The 16,069-nt window shown below is 38.1% G+C and overlaps 1 protein-coding gene across 3 annotated transcripts in view; it reads right to left on the bottom strand.

Moving 5' to 3' along the window:
- rhobtb3 (Rho related BTB domain containing 3) overlaps nt 1–13,717 on the bottom strand; it is a 35,881-nt gene extending 22,164 nt beyond the window's left edge. The window contains exons 1-6 of one of the 3 annotated variants that reach the window (XM_041980492.1): nt 13,563–13,717; nt 9,269–9,303; nt 4,446–4,677; nt 3,407–3,599; nt 1,239–1,396; nt 910–1,018 (exon numbers count right to left, since the gene is read on the bottom strand). In XM_041980492.1, coding sequence (XP_041836426.1) covers nt 910–1,018; nt 1,239–1,396; nt 3,407–3,599; nt 4,446–4,677; nt 9,269–9,303; nt 13,563–13,586 — 751 coding nt within the window. In that variant the 5' untranslated portion in view covers nt 13,587–13,717. The other 2 variants (XM_041980490.1, XM_041980491.1) reach the window with 2 other exon arrangements.
- Nucleotides 13,718–16,069: the final 2,352 nt, after the last annotated feature.

Here is a 16,069-nt window from a genome sequence, read left to right as displayed (position 1 = left end):
GCTGAAATTAAGCCTATAAATCACTTCTTAAATAGTTGGGCAATAATTACACAGCAACTTTTTGGTTATCGGTTGATTAATTTAGCCATTTTCATATGAAGAATATTTTATTAACATATTTCCATTTAGTTTTTAAAACAGAATAGTTTTTTTGTTTGATGCCCAAATAATTTGGAAATAAAATAATCTGTAACTTTATATGTTATTGTTACAAAATAGGCTGTTATTTATAGTTTTCATTTCATTGTATTTTTGTAATTATGGTAGCCTTTTGTCTTATTAAAGTGTTTTTACATTCTTTTGTTGCTTAATGCAAATTGTCCTTTTTTAAATAAATTGGGAGCTGTAAATGAATTCAGCATTTCTATGATATTAAGACAACTAAATTATTAAAATACTGTGAAAATAACAATATTATTTGTTGCAGTAATAGACAACAAAATCACAAAAGTAAAAGTTAACCTCACAATGCACTGTACAGATAAGACAGGTGCATTTGTCAAATATCTCATTTCATTGAGATAACTTGGTAAAGATAAGCATGAAGACACACTGAGCCTTCTCAACTCAAGGCACTTAACCTCGTTGTTGTCTTAAATTGATTCTAATGTCTGAAGAAAAGTAGTCTACCTAGCTTTTTTGTCTCCCTTTTTTCCCAGTTCAGAACAGAATATTGATCCACATTAAAACCTTTGTGCTCAGCTCTTTTTACGGCTTAGTAAGCTCAAGAGAGAAGAATCCAGAATCAGTCCACTAAATGTTCACTAAACAGAAAAAATAAACTATAATAACACAACAGCATAGAAAAACTGTAAAGATTTGCGTTTTTGGAAGACAAACAAGACATAAATGCATGCCAGTTACAATGAAGGCTGTATCACTCATTACGTGCCATAGTCTTCCTCTGACCTGGTTGTTCTAAGTGAGGAGGACGAAGCTCATTCACTTTATTTCCTCGCCTCTTCTCCGGCCTCTCTTTAGCTTTGTGTTTCAGACACTGAATCATGAAGTACTCTAGCTGAACAAAACAGACAAAAATAGAGATGTTAAGATAAAAATAGTGGTGTTAAGTCATCCGTTCTTCATCTTGAAAACAACTCCCTGGTAGGATTAATTGATTAAAGCGTTAAATAAACGTGGAAATGCCAGTTTCCTCAAGGGGATGATGAGTCAAACAACACAGTCAGCACCAGTGACCTTATTTAAAACTGAGTAATTTGGTTCCTGTGTTCTCTTACCACACTGCCAAAGTAGCGGCCGACAAAGACGTGGTTGAGAGACGGCAACTCCAGATAGGTAGCCCCAAGGTCCCGGGACAGCTGCAGACCTTCACTGTGAGGCACACAGCTGCTCCAGTCAGACGCACACAATGGACACGTACAAGGAGGGCCTTCATCTGAACACAGAAGAGAGGAAGTGCATTTGTATGTACAACCTAATATGTAAAAAGCAGTACCTGAATTAGTTAAATTAAATTATGCATTTTGGAAAACATTAAATTAACATGCTGACAGAACGTATACCTTGTCTGAGCTGCACTGGAACACAACAGTATACAATAAACAGAAGGTTAAAATACCCCATGATACTCACCATCCCCAGTGTTAATGTCCATACTGGACATAGATCAATAAATATCGATGACATTTTTCCACCACTTTCCATAGATCTTAGTAAATTAATGACTAACATTTAATTTTAAAGGAAAACTTCATTAGGATAAACTATATTAGACTGTAAACACACCCACCCCTCGGGTTTTCATGATTAGCGTGAGAAAGAGCTGACCTATTCTGAGTAAATGAAACCACACTGACTGACAACATATAAGGAGATATATAGTATACAAGGACTTATCATTTTAAAAAAGTGTTAAGTTTGAGACTCTAGAGCATGTTAAACCTACTTACTTACACGTATTAGATGGGGGAGTAACATTAAAACCAGATGTCCCGGCTATTAGTGGTTCCATAGTGTGCATCTTAATTGCTTCACTCTGTCTTTTTATTATTTATGTGTGCTTAATCTTTGTTTACTCTTTTGTGATGTCTGACTTTTACAGCTTTAAAATGAAAAAATTATTTTGTGGCACTTTTGTGCTGCAGCTTTTACCTCTTTACTATGTTCATGGGGTGGAAGAAGGATTATAAATATGAGTTAGATCATCTAAGTGACTAAAATCTGCAGTGACACGTGAACTAGGACTGGCTGCTCTATGGCATGTGTGCGTGGAAACCACAGAGACAGAATCAGACAGAAAATAAGAGGGATAATTGTGAAGGGGAAGAGAAGACTGTACAGGGGAGGAGAGCAGAGGGAGAGGCTAAATGAGCTGAGGCATTTGATAAATCATACTGCTAATAACCTACAGCTATGACACAGAGATGGAGCCAGGCTGAGTGTGTGTCTGTGAGCGAGGGGTAAGAGGAAGAAAAAGGGAAAGCATGTGTGAGCCCCTGACAAGCAGTGACTTGGCATATCGGTGGTATGTTTGTGCATGCGAGCATGCCCTTGGATAAATCTGTCTGTGCTCCTCCGTTCACCGTTGGTTTAATGGCTGTGTTAGTCCACGTATGGTAGCGCTCGATGCCACAGCTGCGCCTCAGGTGGTCTAAAGTCAAGCAGCAAGGAGCGCTCAGAGCTCAGCCGTCATTCTCTGCAGTCATGAGGGGATAGAATGAAAATACTCACAGCAGCCACAAACAAAAACACAAACAAAGGCTCTGGTTTAAAGCCACTAACTCCCTTTGCTCTTCTTTCTCTCTTTCCAGCAAATACTCGCACTGTGATCATTCTGCAGTCGAGCTCTGACAGATCTCAAAGTATGTTGAGGAGACAGGCTAAAAATACAACCTGAGGTGTGTGATGGGTTTGTTTACAGGAACTAAATTCAAAAGGGGTCAGTGTGTCTACAAAAAACACACATAGACTTAGTGAGGTGCAAACGTACATGTACAGTAATACATAATTTATCGGTCGGGCTGCACTCAAGGGTCCTAATCTATGTACAGTAAGGAATACACTACTGTTGTGGTGCCTATACTTGCAAGACTTCAAAACCTCTAAACGTCATGTTTTACTATCGTATCCTTTAGGTAAATATGTGAGCGGAAAGCCTTAAGGCACCCAGAAAGAGATTTATTATTATTATTATTATTGAGCATTAATGAGCATCATCTTCATTGCTGTAAGTGAACACTGGATGCGACAAGACTCAGTGGACTTACTCACCAAAGAAGAACAATACCTTCCTAAAACACAAAACAACTGAGGCAGCCTTAAGCTTCCCCTGAATGACTATCAAGCTGAGTGGCACTCAAATTCCACTTATACCATACAACAATGTTAGCAGACTAAACTCAATCTGACTCTGACAGAAACAAAACAATGAATGGTATGTGCTCACCATTCAGCCGCGCTCCAACAGCAACAAGGATCACAGGCACACCCCAATGCCTCAGAAGAGGGCGGAGCCTGGGGGCGTAGCCGTTCCTGACCTGCTGGAAGGCCAGCTTGTCCGTTACTGAATATTTAATGACCAGAATGTCTGCCTGCTCAAGAACTTTCCGTACGCTGGCCCAGTCGCTGTCCAACAAGTCCTGCAGGGCGAGAAAAGGATGATACACAGAAACAGCGGTAGGTCAGAGGGGCGTAGATACATAAGAATGACAACAGAAAGAGCTGCCTGCATACTCAACCTGTACCACAAATCTCAACTCAGATAACACTAACCCCTCCCTTTCTTAGTCTGAGTACCTCAGTGAGGCTAGCTCTTGGGACTTTACCCCTAAGGACTTCAGTGAGGCTAGCTGCTCTAAACCAACCTGATTCAACTCATTAGAGAGAAGAAAACAAAATCACATACATTCTGAAAGCTCTGAGCAGTTTGAATGAAAATAGAGAAAGAGAATTAGACTGAGACTCTCCAAGCAACACCCCTGACACAGATCGACAGCCGTATAAAAGGACGTGTACAGTGCCTCTACAGAATCACAACAGTGCTTTTCATTTCAAATTCATGTGCTATTAAGAACAAAAGCTCTTTCATTGGGGTTTTTTGTGCAATGCATGTTAAAATAGCAACCTCTATGAATAGAGACATTTTTATAAAGCCTGCAATCAGCAGTGGAAGGCCTTCTAATTTGACATGCTGTACTGCATGTCTTATGAGAAGCAAAACAGAATGAAAAGTAAACAGCATGTCAGTAAAGTTGCACATACTCTCATAATGACAATGCTCTGGAAAAATTACACCACAGTTTTATGGCATGTTTGGCCATCTTGGCACCCTGCCTTCCTGTCCATATCAAGTCTAAATTTGGCTTTCCAAAAAGCTGAGATGGTGACTTTTAGATATGACTATTGAAATTAATATAAGAATACATATAAATGATCAACCAAAGTCACAACTTAATCAATAATTAGTCTCTCTGATAGTCTCTTACCCAGCTGGGACAATCCCGAACCACTACTGTTACATCTCCAAAGACGCGTGAGGTGTACTCCATGAAGGCTGGATTGTGCATGCTGCCCTCCAGGTCGCAGGGTCCCACCAGAGCTCCGTGACCCAAGTAGCTCCACAGCAGACCTCCCTGCAGCTGCCCCTGGCCCATGATCTCCTCTCCAGGCCCGACTCCTCCGGGACACTCGCTGCCTAGAGCCACAATGTGGATGGACCTGCAGGGCAGACAACTCACTGAGACTGAGTGGAGGCATCACAGAGGAGCCTATTATTCATGTCTATCACGGAGACAGTGCATCACCGTTAAATCTCTGAAAAAAAAGAACCTCGCCAAGGCCTTTACCACACCTGAGTGGATAATATGGTTAAATAAATTAGAGTCTGATACATTTTTTCGGTTAATATTACCACTACCATGCAGCAATGTCATTAACAAAAAACAAAAAATGAATTAGGCATTCAGTAGCTACGACAACCGTTTCCCCACATGTTTTGATGAGTTGCAGCTTCAGAGGAACTTACATTGTGGTCAACCGCGGTTTTGTTCCGCTGCTCTACGCTATGGAGCCCGTTTCCCCCTCACGGTGCGTTTTCACGCCAGTCTGCAGTCAGGCTCGCTTTTCCGCAATGAGCCGCGGCTCTGCTCCGCCGTTAATCCCTCTCATCCGTGGCTGGCCCCCCGGGAGCCCGGTTGCAGGGGAGTTCAACAGTCATTCGCATTTCCCCGTCTCGTTATTCATTCATAAAAGCGGAGCTCTCGATACCGTCCCGAACCGACCGCAGAGGCGCACCGGACAGCCCAACCGGCGGAGCAGCAGAGTGGGTAAACAGCAGCGCCCATGGGCGACCAATGCGCTAAAAGACGAAACAAGTTGTCAGACGCAGGAAACACAATTACCGACGGGGAGAGGGCAGCTCCGCGCGGCTCGGCGCTCACCGCAAATGAAAGACGACATGACGTCGGCGGACAAAACAAAAGTCTCACTGGCAAAGAACAACCGGGAGATAAAGGGAGCAGGGGAGGACTGAACCGAGAGTGGTCGTGCCTGACTCAGCAGCACGCACGCGAACACAAGCAAAAGTAGCGCGCGCTAACGCACACAAACAAGGCCATTGACATTGTCAGCGTGCTGGGTACAGTTGGTTTGTTCAGTTTTACACGCTGTTGTCTTTTAAAAGCTGTGGCTTCATCTTGAGGAGAGTTTGGTCTTCTCCACAGCTCGTGAGTGTAGCTGCTGTCCATTTCTTTACAAAGACGATCAACTCCACTTCCAAACTGTAGGAATCATTCAGGTTTTTTTTTGTTTGTTTGTTTGTTTTTGGTTTTTTTGTTTGTTTGTTTGTTTTTTTGTTGTTTGTTTTCAAATGACTCCTAAAAGTAGAGAAACACATTCCAGCTTAATAAATGAAATATTTTCTATCTTTTATTTGGTCATTTCTTGAAGACAATCATTATTGGAAACATTAAAAAAAAACTTTTAGTATTTGATGATGAAATATGAGGTTTCAGTCAGTGGGATCAGGTTTGAGGGGGCACAGTCAAAGTCAGATTTCCACTCAAGTTTACAGATCTGACTCACTGCTCTAGCAAAAGAAATTTCTAACCTTTTGGCCTGGAAATACTTTTGTATTTTACTAATACAGAATCTAACAAATTATCTATGGTATTCAAAGTAAGCAGTACTAGACCAATACAGTAATCTTACCGCTATAATGCCATATGTATCATATTTTATACCGTTTCTAAGAGCTTTTGCATTACTTTATGGTAAAAACTTGGCTGAAACTCTGCTGTACACAATCTGATACTGGTCTTCTGCCCCCTGGTGGACACAATAGTAATACAATAATGCACTATAATATTGTTGACATACCCGTTACACACACGTTAATAAACAGTAAAAATACAACATTATTTATTTATTTATTTCTACATTTTGTCAAAGGACCAAATAAAAACTTAAAATTACAACAAAGTAAAGTTTCTCCCCATTTTGGAGGCATCAGTCTTTAAAATGTTAAGTAACAGACATTTAACATGTTGAGAGGTTTGGATATTCACAAGACCACCAACAAAACACAGATCAATAATATCTGCATAGGAGGGCTGTAGAGAGAAAACCAAAGTGCTGCCCAGCTGCAGTTTGCTGAGGATCATCTTTAACACAAATCTAAAATCGTTCTGATTAGAAAAGCAAAAGTAAGTGTTTAAATGGACATTTAATAGAGACACCAGAACTAAACTCTCCTGTCATGTGGAAAGTTCTATTAATCTTTGGAAAATATATCAGGCAGATGTGTCCTAAATCAATTTTCTGATCAAGAATGAGGCACTGAAAAGTTATTACATAAAGATGTTCAGCAATCCTTAACTTTCCTAAAGTCTGCAAAAAGTCTCTCTGTCATTTATGTGTCTTTTTTTTTTGTTGTTTCACTTACCCCTCAGAAACTTATATGTGGTTTGAAAATAGGCAGATAAAAACTAATTTATTGCAATTAGATAGGGGAAAAAATCTGATGTAGATGTTTACATGGTTTCACCTTCTTGTCAATAAAAATTAAAGCACCACTCTCAGTCTGATTCAAAGTGGATTTTGACTGAATCTGAATTATAAAAGCAAATGCTAAAGGAAAATGTCAGCACATCTCTCTGTGAATAACAGAAAGTGAATCATGCAGCAAAACAGCAAGCCGTGCAAACAAATCGTTCAACCACAGGATGATAAAGAAGAAGAAAGTGGATGCTTTGGTTTTGCCAAGTCAAAGCCCTGACCTTAATCCAACAGAAATATTGCGGAAGAAGCTGAAGCGAGTAGCTCAAGTGATGAAGCTTCCCCACATCCTAGAGCCGAAGCTGATCTGTACGGAGGAATGGGCTGAAATTCCCCCAAGCTGATGTGCAGGACTGATCAACAGCTCAGCATCTTACCAGCATCTTGATATTAGATAGTTATTTTCAAATAATCTACGTTCTCTCATTTGTTAATTTGAATATTTTTATCTACAGTCAAGTCTTATGAGTAAATTTGATTATGCTTTAGGTCACGCTGTTACAGAAACATGGAAAATTCTTAAGAGACTGTTAACAACACTGCAGTGTTTTGTTGTGGGAGTAGCAGATAATAGGTAATAAATTAGGTCTGATAATCCCTTTTGGACAAACTCCAGGGCTTTCAAAGTGATTTTAGGGGAAAAATAGCCTGAGACATTAGCATTTATTCAGACCCTCTTGGGGTTTTCACAACCACAATGTAAAGATTAACATAAAACGTATCTTAAAGTTGAATAACTTTCATAGCAGCAAATCCATGCTGTTCACATGCAGTTTTTTCCCCTTACTTGCCCTTCTTAGCAGTTTCCTCACATAGTCTGCTCTTTACCTTGACAAACAGCCCTCACTTGACCTATTCCAAATGACCACCTGCAGATAATGGCCCCTGCCTTGTGTCAAGATTCCCCATTTGACTACATAATCATATTTTAATTTTTAATATGTGGTAACGGTGCACATGTGGTCACCCCCTCACTCCATGTAACCTGAGGCCCTGTGCATTTCATGACTATATTTGAAGCGTCAGATAGGCCAAAGCCTTCAGACCGTGCTGGGAGTTTGCTGTAAGCATGAGACTAGCATCATTCATGCAGAGGAGCATTATTCTCCATAGCCTCTGTCTCTTAACCCATGGCATTTGCAGTTCTGGGGCAACACCACTGTTTAGGTCTGCACCACTGCGAATCACAGAAGTGTGAATCTGACAGGCTGTCTCAAAACTTTAAATCAAATGGTTGAGAAATAACCCAACTCTTCAGTATTGTATGAGCAAAAAATTTTAATTAAACTTTGTTCATCCTCGTTACTGATATGAATTGCACCACAAATGTATCATATTTTCTTCACGTGTTTCAACATATTGCACCATGAATAAATATGAGAACAGTGATTTTCTTTCATTTAGCAACTTTCCATCTCTTTGGGTGGACATGAAACATGCCACAACTTAAAGCCCCAAAACAGTTATGCATGCAGCCTGAGAGTGCGATCATACATCTCATTCTCCTGTTCAGAGTTAAAGGACAGAGAAATAAGTCCAAATTCATCCACAGAAAAGTTTATTTAGTGAGGATGATTGCAATTTAAAATTATAAAAAAATTTATAATGCCACCTCTGAACAGAACAGTCATAAGCAGTGCAGGAGGTCAGAGGAGGTAAAAGGAAGCTATTTGGAGGCAATCTTTAGCAGTCATCGTCCACAACAGATGTTTTCTTCTCAGCTTTCTCAGCTTTGGCTCTTTCCACTTTGCCCCTTTCTCCTTGGTAGTAGTCTGACTCGATCCATCCTGGATGCACAGAAAGCTTGACAAAGATTTCCCCATTGTTCTCTGTGACTGTGTGGGTCCGCTGCTTTACACCTTTGGAGTACCATCTGCGCACAGGTGACTTTTCCCTGGGGTCTAAGCCCTTGTACCAGCCCTCCCCTTCGGCTAAAGAGATCTTGTACTTGTGCTTCGGACAAATTATGCACAGATTGCCATTAATGTCCTGTGTGTGAGTGTGTGGGAAGAGAGCAGGTAGTATAATGTTAATGTTATGCAAATTTAATATCCTAATTACAGAATCCCTCCATGTCTCAGTTCAGCCCAGCAGCTGCCTGTAGGTGTTTAAGTACAGCTAGATTAACATGTGAAAACAGGAATAGGATCAAAATAAAAACTATGTTCAGTACTCTAACTTAAATTACTTTACAGCATCTTTCCTCTGAGGCAAAGTCGTAGCATCTCATCTCTTCAGTTAAATAAGAACTTACCTCAATATCTCCATTCTGCAGCATTCCCCCAGCATCTGTCAGGGAAAAAGTTTCACTTTATTACAGAAGAAACCATCAGGTAACAACACGCTAACTTGTTACCAACTGGACACAATTTCATTTTAATATGTGTTGAACATGTTCGCTTTTTATAGTTCAATAGTTTTCCAGTCTGGTACGTAAAAGAGTAAAAGGCATATGTGGGCACATTTAGGTGGGTTCGCCTGAACATTTCTGTGTTAAAACATCTGTAAAACTGTGCAGGTTCACTTTTTTAGTTTTAGCAGTAACTAATCAGATATTACTTTACTTATTCCTGGATAAACTAGGCTACTACCTTATTATTCAAAGCTTATTTTTACTCTACGTGTAGTGGGAAATTGTTAGTCAGAGATTAAAAATTTTTATTTTCTACTGTGTTCCAGATTAATTAACTCTGACATGGTAATACATATCTTGATTCTGATAGTTTTGTTGCTATTTCATATGTCTTAACTTTCTTTTAAAACTAAGATCATTCAACACACCTGATTCAAATGAAATGGATCTTCAACAGCTTGTTGTCAAGTTCTGTCTGTAAATGACCCATTAATTTAAATCTGCTGCAGCGAACCGTCCAATACCTGCAGGACACGGATCCTCGAGGACCGGAGCTGGTGATCTGTTTTGGATCACCAGCTCTGTTTGGATATGACTGTTTTGGATATGTGATTTATTTTGGAAAGGAAGTTAAAAACAATCCCTTGTTTAAACGACAATTATATAAAATAATTTAAAGTACCGCATTTTTTTAAAACACATATTTTCACTTTGAACTTGATAACAGCAATGGAATTAAAAAATATGTTGTTTTATCCAGGCTGCAAGCAGAGCCAACGTCTCCTTCACCTACCCATGCCATTTCTACTAAATCAACCCCACACCATCAGGGATGCAGGCTTTTGTGCTGTTTACTGAAAAAAAGGAGAATGATTCATCTTCTCCTGAGTTGGGAGAATAGGACGTCCATAATTATATTTTTTTAAAAAAGAGAGATTTTCAGATTTGAATTTGTGGGTTTTTATTTCGCCTCGGCCCAGAGAAAGCAGCAGAATCTCTGGGTTTTGATGTAACACAGGTTAGTGTTTCTCTCTCTTGTTTTTTTGTTTTGCATTGTAGTTTTAACATATGCAGGTGAAACTAAAGAAATGAAAATATCATGCAGAACTTAATTTATTTCAGTTTGTTCTTTTGTTATAATTTTGATGATTATGGTTCACAGCTTATGAAAACCCAAAAATAAAAAATCTGAATATTACATCATGTTTCTCATCTGTTCCAAGAGTCAGAACCAAACGTGGAGAAGCTGCATTCAGCTTCTATGCTCCACATGTCTGGAACGACTCCTAGAAAGCCTCAGCCCAGCTGAAACGCACACACCTGTTTTCTGCTGCATTTCACTAGTTTTTATTTAGAAGTCAAAATCTACATCTGGTTCTTTTAAGCTGGAATCATGTTTTAATATTGTCTTTCCCCACACTGGAACTTCATTTCTTGTATTTTATCTATTTTATTTTAGCCTCTTCCTTCTGTTTTTATTTCATAAATTGTATTTCTTTTAATCTTTGTTTTTTTAATGCACTTGTTTTGCTTTCTGCACCCTGCTGTAATGTTTTATGTAAAGCACTTTGAATTGTACATGTAATGTGCTATACAAATAAATTTACCTTGCCTTGCGTTACATTAAAAAAGGACACTGAATACAGAAATGCTAGTATTTAAAATTTTCCTGAGCCCATGCAGATATTTTCATAATAAAATCATGTCTCTTTAAAGCAGTGCTGCCTGAGTGCCTGCATATTGCTGCCACTCAGTATTTAATTAATTTGCTCAACTGATGCAAGATTTGATTTCCATCAGGAAGAAAAATAATCATGTATCATGTCAATGATCAGACATGTTGTTCTGATACATAAACTGATTTTTTTCCAGCATGTCTTGTTGGAAAACAACATAGTCTCTTTCTGTTCTGAGTGTTTACACGTCAGGACATGATAACAGTTATCCAATCCTTACAGGTCCTAAAATACTACTTTAAATGAACAACATCATATGATATATTACATAATGTTATTACTTGTTAAACTAAAACTAAGCCAAACTGCAGATGCATTGCATAAAACAACCAAATGCATCGGCAGAAGTTGCTTGTGGGACAACCTTTAGCAGCAATAACTCGAGGTTATCATTTTCTTTGACATACTCAGTCACATTTATGTGAAGCGGTTTTGGTCTACTGCTTTTTACAACATTGTTTCAGATAATTGAGCTTTGTGAGCACAACTCTCGTAAATTCTCACCACATAATTCCAGCAGGGTTTAGGTCTGGATTTTGCAACACCTCGTTTTGCATGAACACACCTGAATGCTTCAAAGCAGAAAACTGCCTAAACATCTGTTTTTCTAGAGGCTGTCAGACTTGCTCATTATCAATCAAGTGCATTGATTAGCATAATTTCATCAAACATTTATGTACTGCACTGAGTTGTGTCATCTACAGAAATTCTCTGATGACACGGCCACTGTGGGGTGTGTGGAGGGAGGAAGGCTGAGTACAGGGACCTGGTTGACCGCTTAACCGCTTTGTGAAGTGGTGCAGGAAGGACCACCTGCAACTGAACGTGGCGAAGACAAAGGGGATGGTGGTGGACTTCAGGAACAACAAGCCCCTTGCCTCTCCTGTCTGCATCAGGGGGACGGATGTGGATCTTGTAGACTCATAAAAGTACCTGGGTGTAACACTGGACAATAAACTGTACTGGTCCTCCAACACAGAGGCCATTTACAAGACAGGCATTAGCCAGTTTTACTTCCTGAGGAGGCTCAGCTCGTTTCATGTCTGCAACAAGATGCTGCAGATGTTTTATCGGTCTGTTGTGGCAAACACTATCCTCTTTGTCCTGGGGTGCGGGCATCAAGAAGAACGCTAACAGACTGAACAAACTGATAAGGAAGACAGAGTCTGTTGTTGGCTGTGAACTTATCATCCTGGAGGAGGTGGTGGAGGAGAGGATGCTGGCTAAGCTGCTGGCAATCATGGACAATCCCTCTCACCCCCTCCACAAAACACTGGACAAGCTAAAGAGCAGCTTCAGCAACAGACTCATTTAACCCGCTGCTCTAAGGAACGATACAGGAAATCCTACCTTCTGCTATCAGACTTTACAACTCCTCTATCTCTGTCAGAGCCACGATTACACACCTAGTCTAATTTTGTCTGTCACCTTTGCACTCTGAATCCCATCACATTGCAGTTATGTATTTTTGCATACATTACACATGTGAAATATATGTATATATAGGCATATATGTATTTATATATATATAGGAAACATTTCTATCTATCTATCTATCTATCTATCTATCTATCTATCTATCTATCTATCTATCTATCTATCTATCTATCTATCTATCTATCTATCTATCTATCTATCTATCTATCTATCTATCTATCTATCTATCTATCTATCATTTGGCCGCTACTTAACCTCTTAATTCCCATGTAATCCGAAGAGGTGTAATTAGTTTTTCACACAAGACTTTTGTATTTTGGCTTGTTTTTTATGTATGATGACATGATGCAATATACCACATGTTATTGCTCGTTTGAAGATGCATTTACATATTTTTAAGACTGGAAAAGACTTGATAATCCTTATTATTCATTTTTAACACATATAACCTCACATGACTTCTATATAAGGACAACAATTTAAACGACTTTACCTTTTATCAGCATTATGCTATTATAAAAGATTTACATAGTGAATGCATACCCCAATATATCTATGGCAAGGCAACACTGGCCCATAATATTTAGGAGATATTATGTCCTGTGCAAAAGAAAATCCACTCTTTACAGTTTTACATTCAGAAGTGTGAGTTTAGGATCATACTGCACTCAGCCTCTCTGTGATGCTCTATTTGTGTCCAATCATATTAGCTCATCTGACATTCGTTAACTTGATTTAGTTTCATCATGTTTATTTTAACTGGATATGGAGTTTGAATTATTTACAAAACACTGTGATCTTTTGTGTTTTTTTAAACTGCAACTTAATATAACATCTCAGGATTTTTATTTAGTGAAACTGGCTTTAGTCGTCAACTTGTTCAGAAAATAATGTATTGCTTAATAATTTCTATTGGTTGGCAGTATAACAGAAAAGAAATGTAGTAAGGGTTCAGCATAATACTTTCCATCTTTGAAAAGGAGCAAAATTTTGGGGTTGTCACCTAGAAAACCTGTACTCACGATAACAGTAGGAGTCCATGGCATAGAAGGTTCCCTGGTGGTAGATAATCAGTATGTCCCGACCCTCTAGTGTTCTGAAAGAACGCTTTGCTTCAATCAGTTCGTCCTTCTTGCCCACAAAATGAAGACCTCCAACTGGCTGGTCATTCTCCTCCATCATCCTCTGTAAAAGTCTGCTTTAACAGCAAGCAAGAAAAATCACAAATTGTCATATTTATCATTTAAAACAATGGCCTGATTTTCTACAAGCCTGGGTGTACAACAGCAACCATCCCTTCATTAATACCATCTCTACAACAATGTAACTATGATGTGCTTAAGTTTGAGAACTTTTGAATCCTAGACTACTTTCAGAAATTGTGGTTTTTGGATTTTTTCAACATCACAGATTACCGTGTTGGTGCCTCATGTTGCAGCTGTCAGCTTAAATTAAGTCCACAACACCTCCAGAACTCTCAGGCAAGAACATCTCTTGCAACTGATCACTGTTTTGTTTTTTGTTTTTGTTTTTACAAACACTCTGAGACCTGTAGCATTATTCTTAAATATTTCTCAATCATATAGTGGACACATTTTTACCATATTAAACAAACAAACAAAAAGCTTCCAAAACCTACTTTCCACACTATGAAAATAACTTTTGAATCAAATGTCCAGTAATTCCAATTTCATGTTGTAAATAAAGTGGAATATGGACTACAGAAAAATTAGATTTCATTATTTATTCTAGACACTGGGTATCCAGAAACAGCAGTGCAACATCATGTCTACTTGCTATTACCATGTAGGCAGTGTGTAAGAAATATATGGATAAAAATATGAGTCATGTATAGCAGAGTGGGATAATGAGTACCACAGTGCAGGCTGACTAAGCACAGTAGTAGCAGGAAAAGTCACATGTCTTTAAGCCTGTGGCTAAAACACAGACAGCTGATTTTCAGAAAGGAAGTACAGAACAGCAAAATTAATATGTCAAAAAGAAAAAGCTAAAGAATAATTAAGCCTTTAGGGACTATATAAGATAAATTTGAATCATTCTTTCGGAATATTGCTGCCCCACGCTTAGTTTGCAAAATTCTCCATATATATTTTGTGATTTTGCTCAAATATGACAAAGCAGAGTTTACCTCCTATTCTGACTTTACCTTGAAACTCAATGGCTGTGTCTCCTCTATCACATGGAACGACGGTTCTGCTGACAGTTCAGGGTTGTGAGGGAAGTAGGGCCTCTCTCAATTATCTTCAAACACAAGCTGTCTCCAGAAGACCCAACCTAGTCTGGTTTTGTATCTTATCTAACTCCTTTCAGACTAGCTCCTCTCCATTAACCTGAAAGCTTCATTTCTGACACTTATTTGATAAAAAGAAATAAAGTAATGTGTTTGTATATAATAATTCCCTTTGTGCAACATGAGAGAAATTTCCAGCAGGACATCACTATGATCAGTTTTTATACTTAATTTCTGGCCATTTTAATCTAACTGATTATTTGCTTTGAGTCATCAAATTTGGGAAGGTATGCCTGTGCTTAAGGCAAGCAAATTTGCCTGACTCAGATGTGTATCATTATGGCACATCAAATCTCAAAATAAGATCAGAATGACTAATTCAGTTTGATTTTGTTTCATTCTAGTTGTCTAAGATTAATGTAGATTATGTGAATGTCTCTTATATTGGTTTAAAATGACTCAGAAAAGGTAAATTTGCTTTCTAGGCAAGTCAAGTCATATTTTACTTCATATAAGTCAAACTATTCCTTTACACAATTTCATTGCTGAAATTTTATTAAATTGCATTAGATTTCATTTAACATGTATGCACATAAAATGACTGCTGAGTGTACATATTGTATCACATACTGATAGAAAACTTTGAAGCCAACACAGAACTAATATTCATCTATAAAATAAGACTACTAAATATAATATAACTGTCAAATAATGGTTAAAAAAATGCAACTGTTTAATTTGTTCTTATTTATTTTTTATTTTACAGGCCACCTAGCATCATCTTTGGGATTTTAATTTAATTTTATTTTATTTTATTTTATTTTATTTTATTTTATTTTATTTTATTAATATTTATTTATTTATTGCACAGGACAAAATGAAGTAGATATAAAAGGGTTATACTAATTTGACAGATAATTGATTTTGGATACCAGAGAAATTAGGCATACTTTTGAAACATCACAAATCTTTATTTGGGAAAGTTTATTAGGTATTAATAAATCTGATTATAATAAAACATTCAGCCATAGCTACTTAATTTCCATTTATATTATTATAAAGCCTAGCCCCAAATGGTGTTGTGTAAGTTTTAACCCAGTCTAATAATAGAAGATTAGTGAAATTTAGGAAGAATGACTTAATTATAACTTGAGTCGGGAGGATGACTTGAGAGAGTATGTCAGTATATTATATAAAGCACAATATGGTCATGTACAGTCACAATTATATATTTAAATGCGGACTTAATGAGAACTTTTCATTTTGATCTTTGCATCT

This window comes from Melanotaenia boesemani, chromosome 3 (assembly GCF_017639745.1).
Source record: "Melanotaenia boesemani isolate fMelBoe1 chromosome 3, fMelBoe1.pri, whole genome shotgun sequence".
Taxonomy (NCBI): Eukaryota; Metazoa; Chordata; class Actinopteri; order Atheriniformes; family Melanotaeniidae; genus Melanotaenia; species Melanotaenia boesemani.
This window is presented reverse-complemented; position numbering and strand designations above follow the sequence as displayed.